The sequence below is a fragment of the Theobroma umbraticum genome, unplaced genomic scaffold, assembly GCF_002168275.2.
Source record: "Theobroma umbraticum cultivar Fairchild unplaced genomic scaffold, ASM216827v3 scaffold_55.0, whole genome shotgun sequence".
Lineage (NCBI taxonomy): Eukaryota > Viridiplantae > Streptophyta > Magnoliopsida > Malvales > Malvaceae > Theobroma > Theobroma umbraticum.
Window position 1 is genome coordinate 2,130,257 of NW_018397270.1, and position 23,056 is coordinate 2,153,312.

The 23,056-nt window shown below is 34.1% G+C and overlaps 1 protein-coding gene across 4 annotated transcripts; it reads left to right on the top strand.

The window, feature by feature from the left end:
- The first annotated feature begins 2,620 nt into the window (after positions 1–2,620).
- LOC110426151 (P-loop containing nucleoside triphosphate hydrolases superfamily protein) lies at positions 2,621–20,794 on the top strand. 4 transcript variants are annotated; one of them, XM_021441286.1, is made up of 22 exons: positions 2,621–2,909; positions 4,288–4,672; positions 5,458–5,574; positions 5,667–5,746; positions 6,524–6,670; positions 6,756–6,904; positions 7,049–7,179; positions 7,272–7,394; positions 7,520–7,593; positions 8,161–8,748; positions 8,888–8,999; positions 9,178–9,315; positions 9,638–9,967; positions 10,367–10,640; positions 11,101–12,362; positions 13,684–14,083; positions 14,215–15,140; positions 15,238–15,303; positions 15,400–15,525; positions 18,100–18,344; positions 18,443–19,641; positions 20,293–20,794. In XM_021441286.1, exons 1-22 carry the CDS (start codon positions 2,782–2,784, stop codon positions 20,307–20,309), a joined length of 7,017 nt encoding a protein of 2,338 aa, XP_021296961.1. In that variant the 5' UTR covers positions 2,621–2,781; the 3' UTR covers positions 20,310–20,794. The 4 variants fall into 4 exon arrangements, with proteins under 4 accessions (XP_021296961.1, XP_021296962.1, XP_021296963.1 ...); XM_021441287.1 differs by having other exon boundaries at positions 6,527–6,670; XM_021441288.2 differs by lacking the exons at positions 2,621–2,909; positions 4,288–4,672 and having other exon boundaries at positions 5,481–5,585.
- Positions 20,795–23,056: the final 2,262 nt, after the last annotated feature.

Sequence of the window (23,056 nt, forward strand, 5' to 3'; positions counted from 1 at the left end):
AGGTTGCAACACTACTTCTCCAGCTCTACAGCGCTGAGCTTTTAGGAAACTTTTATGATGAGCTTCCTTTCACCAGCGTTGCAACCTTGTTCTCCTAATGCTATGGTTGTCTATAAACTTCGAACCTAATTTTCACCTGATCTATTTCAAACTAGGAAAAATGGCAAGTATAAAAGTTGTAGCCCTATCTCTTAACATTCCAATGGTTGAGAATCATGTCAATTGGAATCCTAGATTTAATGATATGATCCAAATACCACATCATATTCAGTCAATGGATACTACTAAAGTGCTCCAAATTAGACAAATATTTTGACCATGATCCAATCCAAACCCAATAAAGTAGTAAACATAAAAGTTGTAACCCTTCCTCTTATAAGTCTAGTGGTCTAAGAATCACTTCATTTTGAGTTTTGTAGACAGAGATATGGTTAAAATACCATAATATATATGAATAAAGCTATTACCATACTTATACGGATTTCCATCAAATGAGCCTTTTTCATCAAATTTCCTACAAAAGTAATAAGAAAAATTACCAATACTACTCATAAAGTAATTTAAAATAAAATAAAATAAAATTCAACTAAAATAAGTTAAATTAACTACTCAACATATAATAAACTTAAACTAGAAAAACACCTAAAATGATACTTTTTGAACCTAAAATCTCAAAAGTCTGACTACTTAAGCTCCAAAATGTGTCAAAATAACTTTATATAATAGAGTTATCTCTTTTTTGATGTCCGCTGGTCGGGTATTTATAAGCGTAAACCTTTTTTGATTGTTGGAGCAAGATTCACAACTTTTTTTTCCATTTTGTGCCAATTGGACTTTTATCTGTTGTGCCTATAAAATCGACTTGTTGTGCCTTTAGTATTAATTCTTCATAAATTTGGAAAATCTATACCTTTTTGTTTTTCTTGAGAATCAACATGTTCTTCATTGGGTGTCGTTTCTTCATGACATGCCTCAAGTCTATACCTTTCTATCTTTTCCCAAAATCAACATGTTGTGCTCTTGGTGTCGATTCTTCATGTGTGTTTGGCACCAATCCAAAAATTCAAACTTGAAATTTTATGCTCCAATCTTATCCAATTTTCAAATCTAGCTTCCTTTCCAAGTTTATGACTCTTTCTCTTTGAAGCTTCTAGAATCAACATGTCAATTTCTTGGTACGATTCTTGCTCTATATAATGGCTTTTATTTTTCTAGAATCGACATGTGAAAATTTGAGAATTGATTTTTCTTGCAAGAGAAAAAGAGATTTTGCTTTATGTATAGTAAAACTTAAACATATCTTTCAACTCAAGATCAATTTCATAACTCTTTTGGGGATGTTCTTCACCTTTGAAACCTCTTTTCATCTCTTTCAAGTAAATCAATTTTGTTATTTTAAAACCAAAATAAAAATAACAATTATGTTGAGAAGTTCCATAATGATTTGACGGTGTTCGTATAATTGTGAATTTCATTATGTTTGATGGATCTTTGTATGAATGTGGTGGATGATAAGCCTAGACATGTTTGATTGAAAGGGCTTGCTTGGGTCTAGTGGCTATACCCACATAGGTTCATGCACTGATCATGTCTCAAAAATGGAATGTGACAAAGCATTACTCATTATATGCATTAAAATGAGTTATAGTAACAATTACTTACATTCAAGCTATTACGTCCTGAAACCGAGACATGAAGTGGCCATATTTCTTCAAAATTAAGCCCCAAAGTAATACGAAGCCTTTCTATCTAAAATTCATATGAAATACCTCAATTGAATTCATACTAATAATTATGTTCAAACATATTGTCATAAATACCTATTACAATCCCAATGAAGTCTCCAAGATAATAAATTAAACAACTAAAACTTAAATATCAATTATATATAATAGGAGTTTCAACAAAACTAATAATGTCTTGACACTAAGGTATACTTCCCAAATTGTTCTTTTAGCTCCCATAACTTTATAGCTTTCAATCTTCATCTGCAAAACTGTAAGTAAATGAATAAGCAAACTACGACTCAACAAGTATAACCACACATACCCTACTAGATGAAGTATCATTTTCAATATATCATATAGTTCATTCAAGAACATTTCAATAAATTATGCTTTCAAAATTCATTATATTCAAAACAAATAATTTCATATGTTTATAAATCATTGATCATCAAACACCATTCCTGAAATATCATCAAAGCAAATCATAGATTCAATATTTCAAAATCGTAAAGTTCATCATCGTTAGTTACGGTCACTATTATAACTCGTGATATGACCATATCAACAAATCATTTTTATGATCATTACTAATTATTATAACTCGTTAGTAAGACCATGTGCTAACTACTATAACTCATTAATAGAGTCATGTGCTGATTACTATAATCTGTTAGTAAGATTGTAAAATTAAATTTAGTATCGATTATCGGATCATTTTATAACTCTCAAAACATTCTTTAAAGATGGTAAAAAGACTTCAGTACATTCAAAAATCGTACGGTATAGCATAATCTTCAAGAGGCGCGAAACTAGTTAGTTAAACACGACGTCGTGGACCCTACCTATAAGTTAGCAGCGTCTGCTTTCCCTTTGCGGATAGTTACTGGCTTTTGCCTTTCCAATCGGAAAAACCCTAAAATTCTCATTGCTATTAACATTGTTTTGCAACTTTTGAACTGCGGAGTACATGGTAATAATAATAATAAAAGCTACGACAAATCTTTGATAATTTTTTGGATTTTTATTTTCGATCATAAGAAAATTAGTTTGGAAAATGACGAAGAAGATTTTGTCGAAAAGAGAGTTGTTGGATCGATGGAGAGGCATCGAAGAAGAGGAAGAAGAAAACGACGATACCGATCCTTCTGTACGCCGTCGTCTTCACAAGCGCAAAGAAGAATGGTTGTTCTTTCTCTCTTTCTTTCCCTTACTGTTTATTTCCTTTCAGACATGAAAATTTAAAAATGTATGATCGTATTTTCTTGTGCAATTAATTCAAAATATTTATTTTTTTTCTTTCTACTTTTTTTTTTCTTGGAAATGAAGGGAGCTTAGGAAATTCGTTTTTGCTTTCAATTCTTTGTTTCTTTGCACTGAGCAGACAGTGTTTATCAAGGAAAGCTTTGGAATGGTATTTCAGTTTTTGATTGGACAGAGAATGGCCAAAAGTCAAGTCTTCTAAAGAGAAAAATAAGGAATTTTTAAAATATTTTCTGGAATTTTTTTATTTTTAAATCTTATACTGTTTAATGGTTAAAGTTCGTAGAGAAATTCTAGAATTAAAGATGCATTCTGTACTCTTTCTTGGTTATTACTTCTGCTACTTGCTTTTTGCTTCCAAACCTGTAATTGGATATAAAAGCAAACAATTTTCTTTGAAGAACTAGTACTTAAATTTTTAATCTTCTTTTGAGAACAAAGAGTATAATTATCTTTTATATGTAATAGTTATAATTATGTTAAGAGTTGGTATATTTATTAGTTAATTATTTATTTTTTAATCAGCTATAGTTTTATTTTCTATTTTTGGCTTCTTTCTAGTAACTTTTTTATGAAACAAAAGGCAAGTAGCAATGTAACAATCAAATGGAGCCTAAACTAGTTGAGATCCATTTTGTTTTCCTGATTCTAATTAATAAAGTTAAGTACCTATTAAATCATGTCCTTGTGAAAAGAAGAGGAATGCAGTATTTTGCTTTTGTTTAATTTGAAAAATTGTTGTTTGTAAGTGTCAGTGTTATAACATAAAACATGATTTCCATTTTAATGTGCTGTATACAAATCATGTTTAGGATGTGTTTTAGTTCCTTTCCCCTTTTATAACAATTATACTTTAGTTGTTTTGGTTTCAATTATGAATATAACTATCTTTTGTCCCAAAAATAAAGGGCTTAACTACTTGTTTTTCTATGCACTTCTATTTCTTTCCAAGTAAAGTGAATTAAACCCACAAATTATGCACTTCTATGTATGTTAATGTGATTTTCTACTTAAGTTTGAATTATTGTTGCCAACATTACTAAGTTGATTTTATATTGTGGATAGCTAAAGATTTCTAGTTACTGAATGTGATACATTCTATCAGTGTGAAGGTTCACCTTTTGAGCTTCCTCATACATTATTTTATTTTCCTTGCATTCCTATTTTTTAAGGAAATTGCTAGTACTTTGCCAGTCTCATATTTAACCATAAATATATTTGATTCCTTCATGGTTTATTGCCTTTAAAAGTTAACGAGGCAGGGATATTTTATTTTATTTTTTTTCATTGCTTATGTCAGGTTTGGAGATGCATTTAGTTTCTTGATATGTTTGCCAAAGGAAAGTCATATCTGGTGTGGCTCTTGGGACATAATGGGCCCTCTTTTGGAAACTTTCTACAATTATTTCAAAGATGAATGCAATGATTCTCCTCTCAGGCTTCTGTGGAAAAGGATCTCTGAGGAAATGCGTCATTGCATCCAATGTGTTTCTCAGCATCATCAAGCCCAAGAGATGTATAGCATGGAGTATGAGTTGTGCTCCATAGGCCCCCTTCTTGATGTATTGCGGAGCCTTGATGAGGAAAGGGTGACGCAACATTTGAGAGAGATAAATGAAAGATTGGTGCGACAGGAGTATGATCCTGTATGTGATAATGCTGAGGTTGTCAACCTCATGTATGAGGTATAGTTATGTGTCGTCTCATTTTTTTCTTTTGGTACTTACATTTGACAATTTGAAATCATACTAATTTCCTGAGGGGCACTGTGTTTTAGTCTCTTTTTTCTTTTTCTTTTGGGTTTTGGCTTTATGCATTGGAGTTTTCTTTATTATAAGAACAAGCAGAAGGCATATGGTGAACGATTAATAGTGCCCCCTGTTTTCTCCTCCTATTAAAAAAATTGTTTTCTGATGGTTCATTGTGATTTCTCCCATAAAAATCAATTGTTTTTCGGGTTATGTGGAATGCCTTTGCTCCTTTGTAGAGGCTTAATTTAACACAATCTCGTTACTTTGTTTTGGGCAACAAGTATTGAGCATTTAGCCTAATAGAATTTGCATTTTGTACACTTCTAATGCCATGCTAATGATTTATTGATAGTATTTGGATCTTATCTGATACTCTGGAAACAGTTGTTTTTCTATCCTGAATTACACTTATTTTTGCCATAAATTATTTTAAGAGTTGGATATGCAGCATAATTCTCAATGGAATATATATATTTTTTGAAAAGTTACAAGTAAAGAAAGCCATACACCTTAGAGTTCAGGTTGGGTTGGATAAAGCTTGCCAAGTTGCTTTCAATGGTCAAAGCGGCTAAGAGTTACATGTCTCATCTTGTTATGACAACTTCTGGCAAGTTTATAGCTATCTGATATATATATATATATATATATATATATAGTTTTGTTTACTGATCTTATGCTGATTGCCCCTTGTTGTTCGTTTACTGTTTATTTGATCACAGGTTCTGATGTTTCCTGTCCTATTAGATGATCAGTCCTTGTTTATAGAATTTGAAAGATTCATTGAGGCAGTGGATAATATGCATGAACTGGCTTTGGCTGGGAATCAACAGTTTCCGGTATTTTACTGGCAAGTTGTTTGTGCACCATCTTTTGTGACTTTAAATTTTCATTTTGCTTTCTACCTCATCAAGATAACATGATTTTTCAGGGTGTTTATGCGTTGCTTTTTTTCAAGAGAAGAGTGCGGACTGTTGGTCATCGTTTAGCCAGATCTATGGGAAAATTGAGGTATTGTTTCTTTCTATTGCCCAATCCTAGTATGTTGATTTTCCCCTCTTTTTTCTTCTGATTTTTTTGGCCAGTTTAAGTGGTGACATTTAACTGTCACCATTTTGTAAATATGCTGATAATGTTGTTTTGTTTTGTCATATGGCTGGTTGTCATGGTGGTGAAATTTGACAAGATGGAGTTGGGGTTTTGTTGTTGCCTTTTTTTCCCCCTCGAGTTTTTACATTAATGCATTTGTTTTGGATATCCATTGGAATTTTGATGTGCTTATATGTGTATTCAAACACCTTTTAAGTCGTGTGCTACTAGATGGAAGAAATTGGGTTGCATAAGGTTACGAGCAAAGTGACTAGAGATTGTCTCCACTAGTTTAACATATTTCCATTTTAACTTGCTTATTTGGTTTACTTCTATGAATAAATGAGCATTGAAATGCTATATTGTATGAACTTTGTGAATACTTTCTTTGTAGGCCAAGGACTTTGAAGAATTTGTCTTGATTCATGATTTTATTTTTTATGCTAATGTGGAATTATTGTCTGGATTCATAGAAAACCATTAAACAGTTCAAATATGGTATCCTTTTATTGCATGTAGTGCAATATGCAATCTTCTGTATGTCATCATGAGTTTTTATATCTTTTCCCCCTTCTTATGCATATAATCCCTTGTTCAATACTTGACGATGCTGATAGCTGCATAATATTTTGAACTAAGGTTTAGATTATTTTATTTTATCACATTTTATTTCCTTAAACTTATTCTGTTTCTATGTAGAAGAGCAACAGACTTGGAACCTTTGCAACCTTTGCTTAAAAAATTCATTGGCTCTTTGGAGAATGAAGTATTGCCTTCAACTATAGAGACTTCAAGGACAAGGGCACAGCTGGACCGGTTACCCATATGGCTTGGGATTACATCATTGTAAGGAAGTAGGGTTAAATTTTTGAACTTCTATAATTTTTTTTTTGTTTTTTGCAATCTTATGTTTCTTTCTGTGCAAATGAAGGCTTGAGTTCTTGGAACCTCCAGCTTTTGAAGAGGGAATACTGGAGCGCTATCCCATCTTTTTTGATATTGTTCTCAATCACATCAGCGGTGATTCACCTGAGTTTTCCCATGCTGTTAGTTGCTTAAAAGAACTCTTCAAAATGCTTGGTATGAACCTTATTTTTTCCTCTTTCTGTTATCCAGGTTGATGTATGTTTAATGTTGGATTCACCCTTTTTTTTTGGGTCTTTGGCATTCATACTGCTCCCTGTCAAACCTGAGTTTTCCTTTTGTTTTTCCGCTTTCTTCAAGGTTGTAAGCTTTGGCTGCGGTCTACGTTATCTCCAAGTGTGATGCGCAACACGTTGTTGGGTCAGTGTTTTCACACTAGAAGCGAGAAGATACATAAAGATATTTTTGATCTTTTCCAGCCATTTCTACAGGCATGTTGTTTCCTTGTTTTTCATTTGATACTAACTTTGCAGAATTTATAGTTGTTATAAAGTTGTTAATTTGCACTATTTATATATTTTAGTCACTTGAAGCTTTGCAAGATGGGGAACACGAAAAGCAACGCAGGCATTTCCTTTATTTTCTTCTCCATCAAGTTCCTGTGAGCAGTAACTTCAGTGTTTTAACAAGAAAAACAGCCTGCAAGGTTCTTACTGTATTCTAGATTATGAAGGACAGCAATGCTTTATGCTTTCTTATTTTCTCTTATATAGTTTGTTTTGTCTTGGTTCATTTTTTTTTTGGCTACTTATTATAAGATTGTATTTTCAGATTGCTCTTCTTATCATACACCGAGGCTACAAGATGAATCCACCATGCCCTCCTTTTGAATGTGCGCATATGTGGTATGTGTTATTGCATAATTGTATCATGCTAATTTTCAAACCTTTTTTAGGAATCAAGGGTGTGGAGATGTATGAAATGTCGTTATTTAAGTATTAGCATGCTGAGATGTCAGAGAAAAGGATTTGAGGGCCAAGACCGTACCAGATGAACATATCTATTGGTAGAAGAGAATGACATTTGTATTAGCTGAAGCATTATGGTTGTACAAGTTTGACCTCAGTTATTCTTGGCCAGGGATAAAATAAGAGGCATACATTCGCTTGTTCAATTTTCTACTGACATTAGATGGAGCTTACTTTCTATGAGTGTGTTTGAAACTAAATACCACCTCTTTTACTGGAGGAAAAAAGTTCATTCTGTGGAGCTTGTAGGTTTGATACTTGTTCTTAGGCATTTTGGAAATCTAGTTGATGGACATAATTTACTGCTATATACGGATGCATTAACTTGTCTCTACACTCCCACACGTATATACTTGTGCACAACATATTTGTTTCATTATGGTTAAGGGATTTTGCAAAGAAACAGATTTATATGACTGATATTTGAGCAATCATACTGGACAGGGGTCCTTCGCTGGTGTCTTCTTTGAAGGATTCTTCACTCCACAGTTCCCTGCAGCAGCCAGCCTTTGATCTAGTACAAACCATTCTTGTGTCTGATGCTGCTGCCCTAATAACTTCAATGCTGAATTGCAGCACTGCTAGTAGTATTGGGAAAAGCACTTGTATTGAACTAGATGATGAGGAAGAAGATAATGAGCTTCCATTTACTCAGGTTATTGAAGGAAAAAATATGAGTTGTTGGAGTGAATTCAGTGCTCAGAGCCAAATTACTTCTCAGGAGTATAGAGAGTGGATGTGCATTCCCATGTTGTGGATTGATGTTCTAGTTGACATTGATCCTCCACTTCTCCCAATATCATTTTCCAAGGCTGTATTATGGGCTCGATCTCGTTTCCCTATGGTAGAGCCTGAGAATAGTGCAGAAGTGGCTCTTGATGTTAGAGGTTGGCTTTCATCTTCTGCAGCAGAAATCTCCTCTACCTTTGGATGGAAGTTACCAACAGGTTCTGATGATGGTGGAGGGAAGGAATCTAAAAACTCAATAAGATTGATTACAACATGTCTTCCTTTAGTAAAGACATTCAACAGGTTTGTAGCATGTCTCTACTTTTTCTTACATTTTTTACTTTATAGCAATGTCTGTTATATGTTTTCAAGTTGTTCTCTTTATTGGGAAACCCATGTTTCAAGTGAAATGCAGGTTTAAATGCTGAGTGTTTGCTCACAGGTTAACTGCACATTTTTTGGTGCGAATGGGGCAAGGGGAACTTCGAAAGCAATGGACTTGGGAACCGAGGATGGGTGAAAGCTTGATCCTCTTGCTTGTTGACCCTAATGATGTATGTCTAATTGTATTCTAGATCTCATAGATCAACTTACATTACCTTTATTATATAGGTTGAGTGATGAAATATGTTCTCTGTTCCTTTTTTTTCCTGCCTTAAGGAAGAAACTTCTGTGAAGGATTTAGACATAAACTTCATTTATTATCTTTCTTTCTTATTTATGCTGATGCAGAATGTGAGGCAGTTTGGCAAGTGTATCTTGGAACAAGTTTCAAATACGCGGGGTCTTGGTTGTGGTTTGAAGTTTCTTTGCTCTGATGGTGCTTCTCTATCTGCTGTTTATTTGGGCTTGAGGCATGCCTTGAAACTGGTAAGTGTTAAACTTCTTGTTGCAGTAGGTTCTAAAGGAAGCACAGTCAGCATTCAGCTGTAATTTCTTTTCTTGTTTATTTGATATTGTTGACATGGAGACTGATTATTTGCACAGCATGCATTGCTCTTTATTAGAGGATCATTTTCTGGAAAGGGCTTTTTGCAATAGCCTACATGTTATGCACTGTAAAATTACAGCACATTAGTGATCTAGTGTGATTGTTTTTGTTATCAGTATGAACTTCTACTGATGTTGTTCTCTTCATAAATTTCCATGTATAGAAACCATGTTTTGATGTTTTTTTGCTTGTTCTCTCCAGGTTCAGTTAGATACTGTTCTATTAAAGTTTCAGACTTTGCATCATTTTTTCTTTGTTCTACGCAAGTTACTTAAAGATGAGGAATTGCCTAATTCGGATATAGCAGAAAATTCATCCAATGCCTCAAATATCATGAAGTACACTTCTCAGGGTGGATTTCTTAAGCAGCCACTCTTTGATGCTTTGCCTACAAACATGGGCAGAAATCACTCAAGTATTGACCTAAAAATAAGGGAAAATTTCTGTTACTCATTGTCAGAAATTGCATGGCCAACTATATGCAAGTGCTTAATAGAAGGGAAGGCATTTATTGATTACAGTCTTTGTCAGGTATTTTTATTGCAGTTCTTTTTGTTTCTTTCACGAATTCTTGATTATGGAAGTGCATGTGACATATGATTACTACCATGGGCATCATCTAAAGCCAGTTACTTCTTTCTGGACTAACTGTATTGGGTCTGACAAATTCTCTACGTATAACCTTGTTCAATTCAATTACAGGGTTGATCTTGAGTGCTTGCCTATGTGTGTTCATGCCTGTCCATGTGTTTGTATAAATGCCCTTGCACATGCACTGCTGGCTAGTTCTTTGCTAAAACAGAATTAGAAGAGATGATGGTGGTTCTTACGTACAGTTTAAATATAATCCAGCATTAAATTTTTCTGTCAGATGCATCATAGCTCAGTTCATTTAGCAAGCATAGTTGATATTATTTGCCTCCTTTTCAGATGACTTGTGTTCGTGTGCTTGAGATCCTCCCTGTTCTATTTGAAAGACTTGGTCCATCATTTGTTAGACCATTTGGAGATTCTGAAGTGGCATTAGGGAATTTAATGGATTTCAAATGGCTTCATGATCTCATGGACTGGGGAAAGTCGCAACTTAAGGTCATTGTTGTATATTGGAAAAAGGCCATAATCTCTTTGCTGAATTCACTCAAAGTGTTAAGGAGTGATAGTCCTTCATTGATGGTTGTGGCCATTGAAAATCTTATTTCAAGCGGTCAGTGTGTTTTTATTTTTTATTATTTTTATTTTTATGCTTCATTCCGAAACAAATATTTGGGATTGTATTTGGGGGTTTGGTTATTTGTACAAATCATGAGGATGGATATTGTCATTTTTTAAAAGTTAGTAAAGATTCAACATATCTATGTATTTGAATGAGTAAGAAGTACGCATCTGAAATGCACTTTTTTATTTAGTTTTTTTGAATTCACTACTCATTCGAGATCAAACAAATTGATGAATTTGAATATAACCATAAAACATACATTTGCATTGAGTGTGACTACACAATTTATACTACATTACAAATAGAAATCCTTCCTCTTAAACGTGAGTCCCTGAATGCAACCTCAATCAATTTAATCGCAGTTCGTATTAATTTTTTTTGTCGTTCATGTTATCATTATTTGTCTATTACTAGTTTTATTCATTTGGTACATGCTTTTTGAATATAGATGCTGTTGACATGGATGAATTGACAGAACAAGTATCACGTCTTTGTGTTACATTATCTAAAGAAGTTTCCTGTGATATTGAAAATTCAACCTTGAGGTCAAAAAAGTCATTTTCTGGAGCATTTTCTGTTGAGGGAAGGTACTCTGTACCGGGTGTGCAGGCTTCTTCTGTTGAAGAAACAGATGTAAAGGTCTTGGATTCCTTAAAAGTGGCAAAAAGGAAGAATGAAAATAATCTGATTGTTCTCTCTGATGATGAGGAGGAGAAAGATATGGCATCTGACAAGTCAAATCACCACATGTTGCATGATGAGTCAGGGTTCCTTTGTTCTGATGAGCGTACATTGGGAACTGGCCTTGCCAAGAAGGATGTGCGTAGCACCACCACTGATACTTCAAAGGATTTGTTGGAGGCTCCCTTTGAAAGAGATTCCCTTGTTTCTCAGAAGCAGGAATTTGAGAGATCAAGAGTCAAACCACCACTTTCTCTCAAGTCAAAAGGTCCTGATGGTGAGAGGAAAGAAAGAAGTTCCAACTCCAAATCTAATGTTATTTCATCTCAATGTAGAGTTGATCAGAAAAACAAGTTTGATGAACCTGTCAAATCCCGCTGCAGTAATCAGGGTTGCAATAAAACTTTCTCTGGAACAAGTGACAGAATTTTGAAGGAGTTAGTACATGATGCTGCAGGTGATCCATTGGAGGCTGCTTTCAAAACTGTGAGAGTACAGCCGTCATTTCTTGCAAAGTCAGGTTCTTTACTTCCTAAAAGGCAAGTCATTCAACTTAAATCACCTTTTGAAAACAGATCTGGCCTACATAGGCTGGAAGCTCACGTTAAAAGGTTCAAACCTCCAAGACTTGATGATTGGTTTAGGCCAATATTAGAAATAGATTTCTTTGTAACCGTGGGATTAGCATCTCCTGGAGAAGATGAGAGTCGCACTTTTAACAAATTAAGGGAGGTTCCTGTGTCATTTCAGTCACCTGAACAGTATGTAAACATTTTTCAGCCATTGGTTTTGGAGGAGTTTAAAGCACAATTGCATAATTCCTTTCTGGAGATGTCTTCATGGGAAGACATGTATTGTGGAACTATATCTGTGCTGTCAGTTGAGAGGGTTGATGATTTCCATCTTGTTCGATTTGTCTATGAGGGTGATGATTCTACAGCGTCTAAAAGCTTTTCAGAGAATGATCTTGTTTTGCTCACTAAAGGGCCTTTGCAAAGTATCTCCCATGATGTTCATATGGTTGGAAAGGTATTTCATATTATACTATGTGCTGAAGTCTTATCGTTGCTGTTTTGATTGCAGTGTTCGCCTTTTCTTTTCCTTGTAGTTTTTTTTTTTGACAGACATGTGCAGCCTCTTTTGTTTGTTTATCTATATCTCCCCCTCTTATTTTTGACGTTATTATTTCTGTATTTCCCAAAATTTCAGACCTACCCCCTGAACTCAAAATCCAACTCTACAAAGTACTGCCGTTTATCCTTTACTGTTTCATTTATTGTTTTTAGTAATGGACTGTTTTTAATCTTTGGTATTAGAGTTATACAGGGTACTTAATTTGTTTTGGCAATTTTAATATTTGATTCTAGAAGTGTGGGTTATAAATTGGTATGATTGATGATTCATTCATAAATTTAATTGGGCTGCTCCTATAGTGAGTGCAAGCTAATAGTTATGGGGGGACCTGATATTTTGATAGTCAATTAAGTTGTATGCTTGCATAGTGTTCAATTGTGAGGCGAATATAAGCAGAAAGTTCAATGACACATTAATTGACTTCTAAATTTAGTTATTGTTTGTTAAATATGGTTTTAAGTAGTCAATTTCCGAAGTAAGGATTATGAATTATGATGATTGATTTGTAAATTCAGTTGAACTGACACTTTAGAGAGTGCAATGAGCTTGAGTAGTTTTTAGGGTCTAAACCCAAAATTGTGAATGGTCAATCTATTGGTCTTCAAGTTAATGCCAAAGTTACTAAATTTTATTATTGTCAATAGCAAAAAAATCATTTGGTGATTTTCACTCGAAAAGAAAAATGAAATATCCGTTACTTCTCTCTACCTTCACAAATATTTCAATTTTTTGATCTTGAAAAATTTTGTTCTTCCATTGCCTGATTATTATGGCAACATGCAATCATTATTGCTTGGTTTTTTTAAAAATCTGATGGAACAATGGGTTGAGAGTTTCATGTTCTATGTAAACCTGTTCTTAGGTGTTCTTTTCAATTAAAGACCCTCAAAAATAGCACATATCTTTGATGGTTGATACTCCCTTGTTTATATGATGGGCTTTTTCCTCACTTTTGATCAGCAATCTTATGTTTCTCATTGAGATGAATTTTTCATATAGGTTGCTTAGACTTCAAGCCTTCTTCTCATTAACTTCATTTTTAATTTCTGAGCTTTAAGTCGACGAAGATTGCATTCCCCATTAACTATAATGATGTAATGCCACTCTGTTATTGGTTTGTATAATTCTTTGGTTTTTTTTTTTTAGATTGAAAAAATTTCCTAAAGTTTCTAGATAACATGTCCATATTTCACCGAAGTAACCGACCTGCTCACAGGTGGAGAGGCGTGAGAGAGGCCATAAAAGAAGGTCAAGTATACTGTTGGTTCGGTTTTATCTTCAAAATGGTTCAATACGTTTGAATCAAGTCAGGAGGCAGCTTCTTGAACGTAGTAAATGGCATGCAAGTCGTATAATGAGCATTACTCCCCAGCTTCGAGAATTTCAGGCACTATCCTCAATAAAGGATATCCCCTTACTTCCTGTCATTTTAAACCCTGTCAATGATTCTACCATACCTGATAAGCCAAGAGTAGATTTTAATAAGCTGTCTCAGCCCTTACAGCAAATATTGAGGTCATCCTTCAATGATAGCCAACTTCAAGCTCTCAATGTTGCTGTTGGATCACAGAGGATAAAGAAAGATTTTGAATTGTCTCTTATTCAGGGTCCTCCGGGTAGGTTATTGCTATTTTTATTGCTACTTAGTTTTAAATTTCAACTTTTAGTGGATTGTGATTTTACATAATGTTTCATCCAGTAGCATATCCTATATGCTGTATTTACAGCTTCCTGCTTGATTCAATAGGGACTGGAAAGACCCGAACTATTGTGGCCATGGTTGGTATTTTGCTTGCTTCCTTTCAGCGGAGAACAAATGAATCAGAGAATTCTCAGAATGGTGATTTGAAACAAAGCTGTAGTTCTTTCACCAATTCAAGGGCACGGATAAGCCAGTCCACTGCAGTCGCAAGAGCATGGCAGGATGCTGCCTTGGCTAGACAATTAAGTGAGGATGTTGAAAAGTCAAAAAAATCAATAGAAAGTTCTACAAGAGGAAGAGTGTTGATTTGTGCTCAGTCAAATGCTGCAGTAGATGAGTTGATGTCAAGAATATCTAGTGAAGGTCTCTATGGGAGAGATGGAAAGAAGTATAAACCATATCTTGTAAGGGTTGGAAATGCAAAAACAGTGCATCCAAATTCACTACCCTTCTTTATTGATACGCTTGTTGATCATCGTTTGGCAGAAGAGAAAATGCATGCAAGTGATGCTAGGAATGATTCAAGTATAGAGTCTTCTTCTATGGTGCTGCGATCTAATCTGGAAAAGCTTGTTGAAAATATCAGGTTCTATGAAACCAAGCGTGCGAACATACGGGATGGCAATTCAGATCTGAAGAGAACATTGGAAGATGGAGCTGATAAGGCAACTGATATGTCTGATATGGAAATAGAGGCAAAGCTACGACGATTGTATGAACAAAAGAAACAAATTTATAAAGATCTTAGTGCCACTCAGGCAAAAGAGAAGAAGAATAATGAAGAAACCAAAGCATTAAGAAATAAACTGAGGAAGTTTATTCTAAAGGAAGCTGAAATAGTTGTAACCACATTAAGTGGCTGTGGTGGAGATCTCTATGGAGTATGCGCTGAATCCATATCAAGTTTGAAGTTTGGCAATCCATCCGAACAAACTCTTTTTGATGCTGTTGTGATTGATGAAGCGGCTCAAGTAATTATCCTGATTTTTTGTTCCGTTTATGTTTTCTTCTTCTAAGTTTTATTGTTGCTTTCTCTTTGGTTTTTAACATTTGAATTTGCCACTGCAGGCTTTGGAACCTGCTAGTTTGATTCCTCTTCAGCTTTTAAAGTCAAGAGGGACAAAATGTATCATGGTATGGGCTAAAGTAGTAAGGACTACTTAATAGATTTTTGGAATTGTACTTTGCGAACTTGAGAATCTATTCTGAAGTTAAATATATTTTCTTAAGGTTGGTGATCCGAAGCAGCTTCCAGCAACAGTTCTCTCTAATGTTGCAAGCAAATTTATGTATGAATGCAGCATGTTTGAGCGCTTACAAAGAGCTGGTCATCCTGTTGTTATGCTTACTGAACAGGTAACCTCTATTGCAACTGCTTATTCCTTTCTGTAAAATCTAAAGTAAAATTCCTTTCTTCTCTGGTAATCTTTTTTACCCTGTTGCATGGTATCCCTTTTCTACGATGGTTGCTTTCTGGTTTTCAAACAGAAAACCTACCATGGAAATGAATATGTTCACGTGTTAAGGGGTAATAGGTTAAGAGTTTTAGGATGCAAAAGAACGTAGTTAGCTGTTGCTATATGAATCGGAAGTTTGGGTATTCCTAACATTCTTTCTGCTCTGGAAAATTATTACCCAGTTGTATGACGTGCCATATCTACAAATGCCTACTCTCTGGATGTAAAAAAAAAGATCTACGTTGGAAATGAGTGTGCTCATGTGTTAAGGGTTATTATGGTGAAGACTAAAATTTATTGACCATGGAAATGGGTGTCATCACATGTTAAGGAATATTAAGGTTAAGACTTTTAGGGTGCAAAAAATGTAGGTTTGCTGTAGCTATATGATTTGGAAAGTTCATATAAATATTCTTGTGCATGTATTGGGATATGCCTTGTGTGTTGTTAGCTTGAGATTGACACTGGGTCTATTTCTAATATCTTTTGTGCATATTTTTGTCATAACTGACTTGAAGGGTGCGCATTATTCTAAGTTTTTTTTTTTCTGATAATTTTTAGGCCATGCTAAAGGATAAGTATTTCATTTGATCAGATTGTCAATTGCATTATTTATGGTGTTTATATTATTTTTGTAAGGCACTATGCAATGATATTTAAATTAGCATTTTCACTTGCATCCTTGAATGATGTTTCCTTGAGATTTGGTTGTGTATCTACATCTTAATGGAACTCTTGGAGTTTAATACTATTGTCTGTACCGTTGATAACAACTTAATTGTATTATTGGTTACTTTTGATGACTGCCTTCTATTGAGCATAATGTCCAACATCTAATAAAAACCTGCATAAGTATCTAAGATCAGCTATACTTCCGGAAATGCAAATATGTAGTTGAGCATGTGTTGCAATTATCCAACTTGTTATCTCTGTGGCTTCTTATTCGTATTTTGTAAGTCCACTAAGGATCAGTGCAGGTTGCACTTTATTGATTAGAATATTTTATCAAATTGAACTTATAGTTTCAACGCATATCTGCAGGCCAGCTCATTTGTGTCAATTTAGTGAAATGCTTGAACAAAATGAAATATAAAAAAGATGATGTTAACAAAAAAGGATTACATTCTTGTTATAAAACATAAAAAGGGTCTTTAAGTTCCTCTATCATGTTAAGCTTCTTTATATTTTGGATGGCATGGTGATATGAACAGCTGGCAACCTACTAGCTGATGTTCAATCTAGTTCCTAGATTAACAATATGTGCAAATTAAATTAAAATAGTATTGGAGTTGATGCTGACCCTTAATGTGGTGTGACAACGCTGACACGTAAAAGTCTTATCTATGTGGCATCAAAGTGATTAAACCTATTAGATTGTAATCTCACTACAGGCTGAGCCATACTAATTGCACCGTCCATATTAAAATTAATATAAATCCAACCAAAACAAATCTCCTTTTGTTTTCTTTCTCTATTTTTCTGATTTTTTTTCTCTCAAATCAACCCTGTTATCTAAAACATGATTTACCACGTCTTAAATTTTTTCTCCTTTAGCTTGATTGATTAAATATGTTGTTTGACTAGAATTTGTTAGCAGATACTAATTCTATGTTTTTATCCACTTTTTTAATAGTTTCAACTTGATGCGACTCATCTAGTGGTTTGTGTAGCTTAATATTATGCTCTAAAGCATGAAGACTAGTGTGAGGTGATAAAAGCCTTTAATGTTCTCAATCTTGATTGTTATGAAGTAATATACCTTTTTTCCCAGTCCGTTAGTGTAACATATCCTTTCTGTCTTGGGGCAAGTATCAAAGACATGGTATATTTAGATATTACAGTCTAGCGTATTGTGTAGTACTCTTCAGTTATCTAGCTTTTATTAATACTGTTGGATGATATCGACCTTTCTTGAAGGTTCTCATTCACAGGGTTTGTTGCTAATTTCTTTTCAGTTAAAGCTTTATCCCCTTGAAAGAATTGTTACCACGGTTTGCAGGCTGTTTAATCCAACTGTATTGACCAGAGCAAAATCTTCTTTTCCTTTTCTCTCTCTCTCTCGTGCTCTCCAACAACCACACTGCGCTCCCCCCCCCCCCCCCCCCCCGTTCTCTTCCTTTTGGGTATAGTAGTTTGTTATGGTATTCATTCCTTTGTAAGGCTTTGGCACTGTGCTCAATACCCATACCTTAAATGATGCTTTCCATAAATGTCTGCATGTGGCTCTATATATGATGCACTTTGTTTTAGGTGATAAGTAAATCTGAATTTATCATTTCAATGGTAATTGATTATGGAAGATGAAGAAATTATGTATGTATTTTTTATGGACAAATGTTTTGTGAAATACTTGTTGCAGGAATATTTTGATGTATATGCTATTATTTGTTACTTGAGGGGCATGGTGTCTGCTCCATAAAATGTTCACAACACTTGTTTCTTTAAATCTTATACTTGAGCTTTCTGTTGACAGTATAGGATGCATCCAGAGATATGTCGCTTCCCTTCTTTGCATTTTTATGACAAGAAGTTGCTGAATGGTGATACAATGTTGAGCAAATTAGCATCATTTCATGGGACCAAGGGCCTTGGCCCTTATTTGTTTTATGATGTTGTTGATGGTCAGGAGCTTCGTGGCAAGAATTCTGGTGCATTATCCCTTTATAATGAACATGAGGCCGATGCAGCAGTCGAACTGCTTAGAGTTTTCAGGAAAAAGTATTCTTTTGGCCTTTTCCTTTTGGGATTTTATTATAGTAAATCATTTATCTTGTTTATTTATTTTTATAGTTTTAAATTTGTTACTATTGGTATAGGTATCCATCTGAGTTTGTTGGGGGCAGAATTGGCATAATAACTCCGTACAAGTGTCAGCTCTCACTTTTGCGTTCTCGCTTTTCTAGTGCATTTGGTTCTTCTGTTATTGCTGATATAGAGTTCAATACTGTGGATGGTTTTCAAGGCCGGGAGGTTGATATATTGGTACTTTCCACAGTTAGAGCAGCAGATTCAAGTTCTACACATGGCATAAGTTCTAGTATTGGGTTTGTTGCTGATGTAAGACGAATGAATGTTGCTTTAACAAGAGCCAAGCTCTCTCTTTGGATTTTGGGGAATGCAAGGACTTTGCGGACAAACCATAACTGGGCTGCTCTTGTGAAGGACGCTAAGCAGAGAAATTTGGTTCTATCAATTAAAAGGCCTTACAATATCGTTTTTAAAACAATTGCTAGGAAGAATCCTGTTCCAGAAGATTCTGATAATCATCTGAGTCATGTGAAGCATATCGAAAAGGTTGGAGGTACCGGCCAGCTTGTTAAACAAAACAAGTGTATGGAAAAGCTAAAGTTTGAAGGGAACAGCAAGCATGTTGCCAATGTGTCTCACTGTATCAGGACTGTTTCCGGAGATGACAATGACTCTGTGAAAAGGAAAGATATTCCCTGTAGCAAAAGAAAAGAAAAAGATGATTGTGGTCCTCCAATTAAAAGGAATATTTCATCTGCATCTGTAAATGGTGAAAAAGAAAAAGCACAGAATGTGAAGTCTACAATTTTGGAGAAACTTGTTACAGGTAATGGAAGCCAAGAGGAAAAGGGTAGTGAAGTAAAACTCAACTTGGAGAAAACCCATATGGATGAGAGAAAAAGTAACAACAATACTGGAGAAGAAGTGGGTCATAGTGGGAAAAATAAGAAATTTAATATGCCTAAAGGATCAAAGAAATCTTCTGGGCATGAACAAAGAAGTTTGCATGCTTCAACTCCCAGACCTGATGGCAACAAAAAGGAGAGAGAAGCAAATGAAGGTGGTAGAGATACTAAGGAAGTTGGCAATTCTCAAAATTTAAATGCTAAAAGGAAACAGCAACGTGAAGCAGTTGATGCTATTCTTTTCTCAGCTCTAATTCCCTCAAAGAAGTCTGAACAATCAACAAAAGCTTTGCACCAAAAAAGGCCTCTTTCCCCACCTTCAGTTGTAAGTGGTGGCTTCAAACCACCTAAGAAAATGAAAGGTGAACCTCTGCTTCACTGCTTTACTCAAGCCTAACACATCTCATTTGTTTGAATACAATCCCTAGCAAAAGTAAGTCTGCAGTGTTGACCTGATGCATGTTTTAGCTGGTATTAGTTCCATATCTGCATCTGATAGCAGTGTTAAATAGGTTTACTGGGAATCTATTACTCGTAAATAATCTCTTCTACTGTAGTGTGTTTAGTTTGATGACCCCTGGTTTTTGAGAATGCTCTAAAAATAATGTTTATATGATTGGATAACCCTCAACTTACTTCAGTGGAACACGTCTTTCTTGAATGTGCACACTTGCACATTAACTATATTAAACAATAGAAATGACTATTTAGAGATCAAGTTGGTACTTTCAAAGAAGAATATGTACTAATTTTTTATGGATCTATATAAGTATTATTATTCTTCAGGAAGAAAGATATGGCTAGTTACTAGATACAACCTATCTCTTGATACCATGATCGATGTCTTACTTGCCAGTATGTGGTTGCCTTGTACATCCTCTTGACTGCACTTGCGTGTTGGAAAGATGAAAATGATACAATTTGTGAAGTGAAAAATATATCATGATATCCTTGTTATTGAAGTATAATTTGCATATTATCCACATTTGATTGTCTTATTTGGCTTCTCACAGGTCCACCAAAATCCTAAAAAAGGGGCACTGCGCGATCAGATTCATCAATAGTACAGTGAAATAGACAATTCTTTGAGCTTGTAGGACCTAAGGATGAAAGTCTTCCACTTTTTTGAAGGAAGGAGTTTGATGAAGTGCAATTATCGTCTTTGTAAATAGTGATATTGTAGAAAGAAGATTTTGGGGCTCCTAAGTTGCAAGGAATGAGGTAATCGGCTGCATTCTCTGCGTCTCATGATCAGCAAACTAGGTCCGTACTTTGTTAACATGCATGTACCTTAGTGAGTTTTCTAAGTTGTAGAGAAGTATAAAGAAGATTGGAGTATGGGGCAGGGGAATAATTTACAGCATTTCCTCAGCTTCTCAACGTAGGAATTGTAGCTTTTGACAATGTCCCTGGTTTTGCATTTCTTGTTGAAAGCTTGTCTATATTACTTATTGTAAATACTTGGTATTTTTTGTTACCAGTGAAATTATAGAAAAAAACTCAAGGTTTATTGGAGGTCGTTTATTTGAATTGTGTTTTCTGGTGCTCCACAGCTAATTTTGTAGGAAGATGGAAGATCTACATAGGTTTCAATATATATAAGTAGTAGATATTTTCCAAGAAGAGGAATAAGTGTGGGAAGTCGACTTGTTTTGTTAAGCCATAGGATTGGCATACGTATAACACTCCTTGAAAGGGTTGAGGAAAAGGAATGAAGTCCAAGCCTGATTTTGTTTACTCTTTCACCTGTCTTATATTTTCTGCAATGAAACCCTATTAGAAGACATGCTCCTTATAAGACCAGACGAAGTAAGGGTTCCTAAAGGGACAATAGATAGGATCATCAGCCTGATTTTAGTCATTATTTTAGTCAAATTATAAGTGGAGGGTTCACTTCTTTCATTCTTGTGAGGGGGTGATTCTTCCTCTAATGCTCATGAGAATTCATGAATTTTTTTTTTAATATTATCATTCATCCATAATTGATAAATGATAGTAGGTGGTATTGTTCTACATGTATGTCTTGAAGATGTTTGGTCCATACTGTTTTGTCCATCTCCATTTTCCTTTGGCTAAAATACTTTTACTCCTTTAACTTTTAGTCATGATGTCATGTAAGTTTATTAATATTCCAAATGAACAGTTTGCTTTAAAACAACATTTTGCTCTAAACACATAAGTTGTTGATCTACTATTAATATTTTCATTAGTTTGATAACATTGTAATATTAAAAAGATAATTTGACTTTTTATCAATTTTAAAAATTATCACATTATATAAATTATAATTTTTTATTTTTTATTTTTTTTCTTATTAGAAAAAAAAAAAAAACCCTCCCCAATGCTCCTTGCTAAACACCGATTGGGTGCTCCTCAGGGGAGCAGTGTTCGCGTGTTCCCCAAGGATTAAAGATGAGTGCTGCCTTGAGAAGCAGTGTTCGCGTGCTTCCTAGGGAGCGTAGATGGGTGCTCCATTGGGAGCATCGATCCCGCACTCCCTGGGGAGCATCAATCTTGGTGATCTTGGGAGCACCAGATCTAGTGCTCCACGACAGATTAGACCGAATTTAGCTCAGATCCAACCACGGGGTGGCCAGTTGGGGTAAGAAACAATATCGGTTGGTCTAAAATAGGTAAAAATATATACATATATATTTTAAATATTTTAATTTAAATATTAATACCGTTTAACTACTTAAAATGGAATGTTTATTTTACAAATTAGTAAACTCATATGTAATTATAATTAAAAATTAAAAATAATAAAATATATATATATTTTATTTTAATTAATTAAAACCTTACGAATTGAATCTTATCTTAATCTCATCATTACTTTCATCACCAATTTTTCATATATATATATATATACATGTGAACATTTCTATCATCAACTACCCCATAACTTATTGTCATTTTTTTTATGGGAAACTTTTTACTATTCTTTTACCTTTCAATTTTATAATATTGAATTTCTATTATAGCTCAATCATTTATATTTTGTTTGGATGATAGTTTTATTTTTTATTTTTTGTTTTTTACGTTTATTTTTTTAAAAAAATTACTATTATGACGTGAAAAAAGTAAAAGATAAAAAATAATATCATAATTGATTTTTTGTAGAATGTAATAATTGATTTAAAATCATTAAAATATAATATCTATTATAACTTAATTAGTTTGTATAGAAATAAAATCGTATATATTTTATCATTTGAAAGCACTACATATTTAATTTGTATATAATCCCTAAAAAGTTTTATTACTATTTGTATCCAAATTAAATCTGTCCATAGGTTGTGAGCATTAGACCCTCTTCAAAAGATAATGTAGGCCAAGGTATGATCTAAAATATTATTTATACTAATAAAATATTTTAATTTTAATATAAAAATATATTTAATATTTTAATAATAAATTTAATTTAAATTGACGAATGGTGTTTGAACTCACCTTTTAGAAATGTCAAGCGAATCCGATTCGACTCGTAGAGACCTCTAATTCAATGCAATTTTTTTTTTCAGAAGTGAAAAACAAATAACCAAAGTGTCAAACAAATGAGCTTAATATAAAATTTTAAAAATCTTCCATTATGGGTCAAAAATAGAAGGGTTGGTAAGGATTGCCAGAAGACATTTCATCACATTTTTAATGGTTTAAACTTGAGACTTCAATGAGACTTATGAGGTGAAATAAAAGCCTATGTCATATATAATGCAGGAGATGATATGAACAATATATATCCTCCAAAGAAGAGAAATAAACGAACCAAATCTG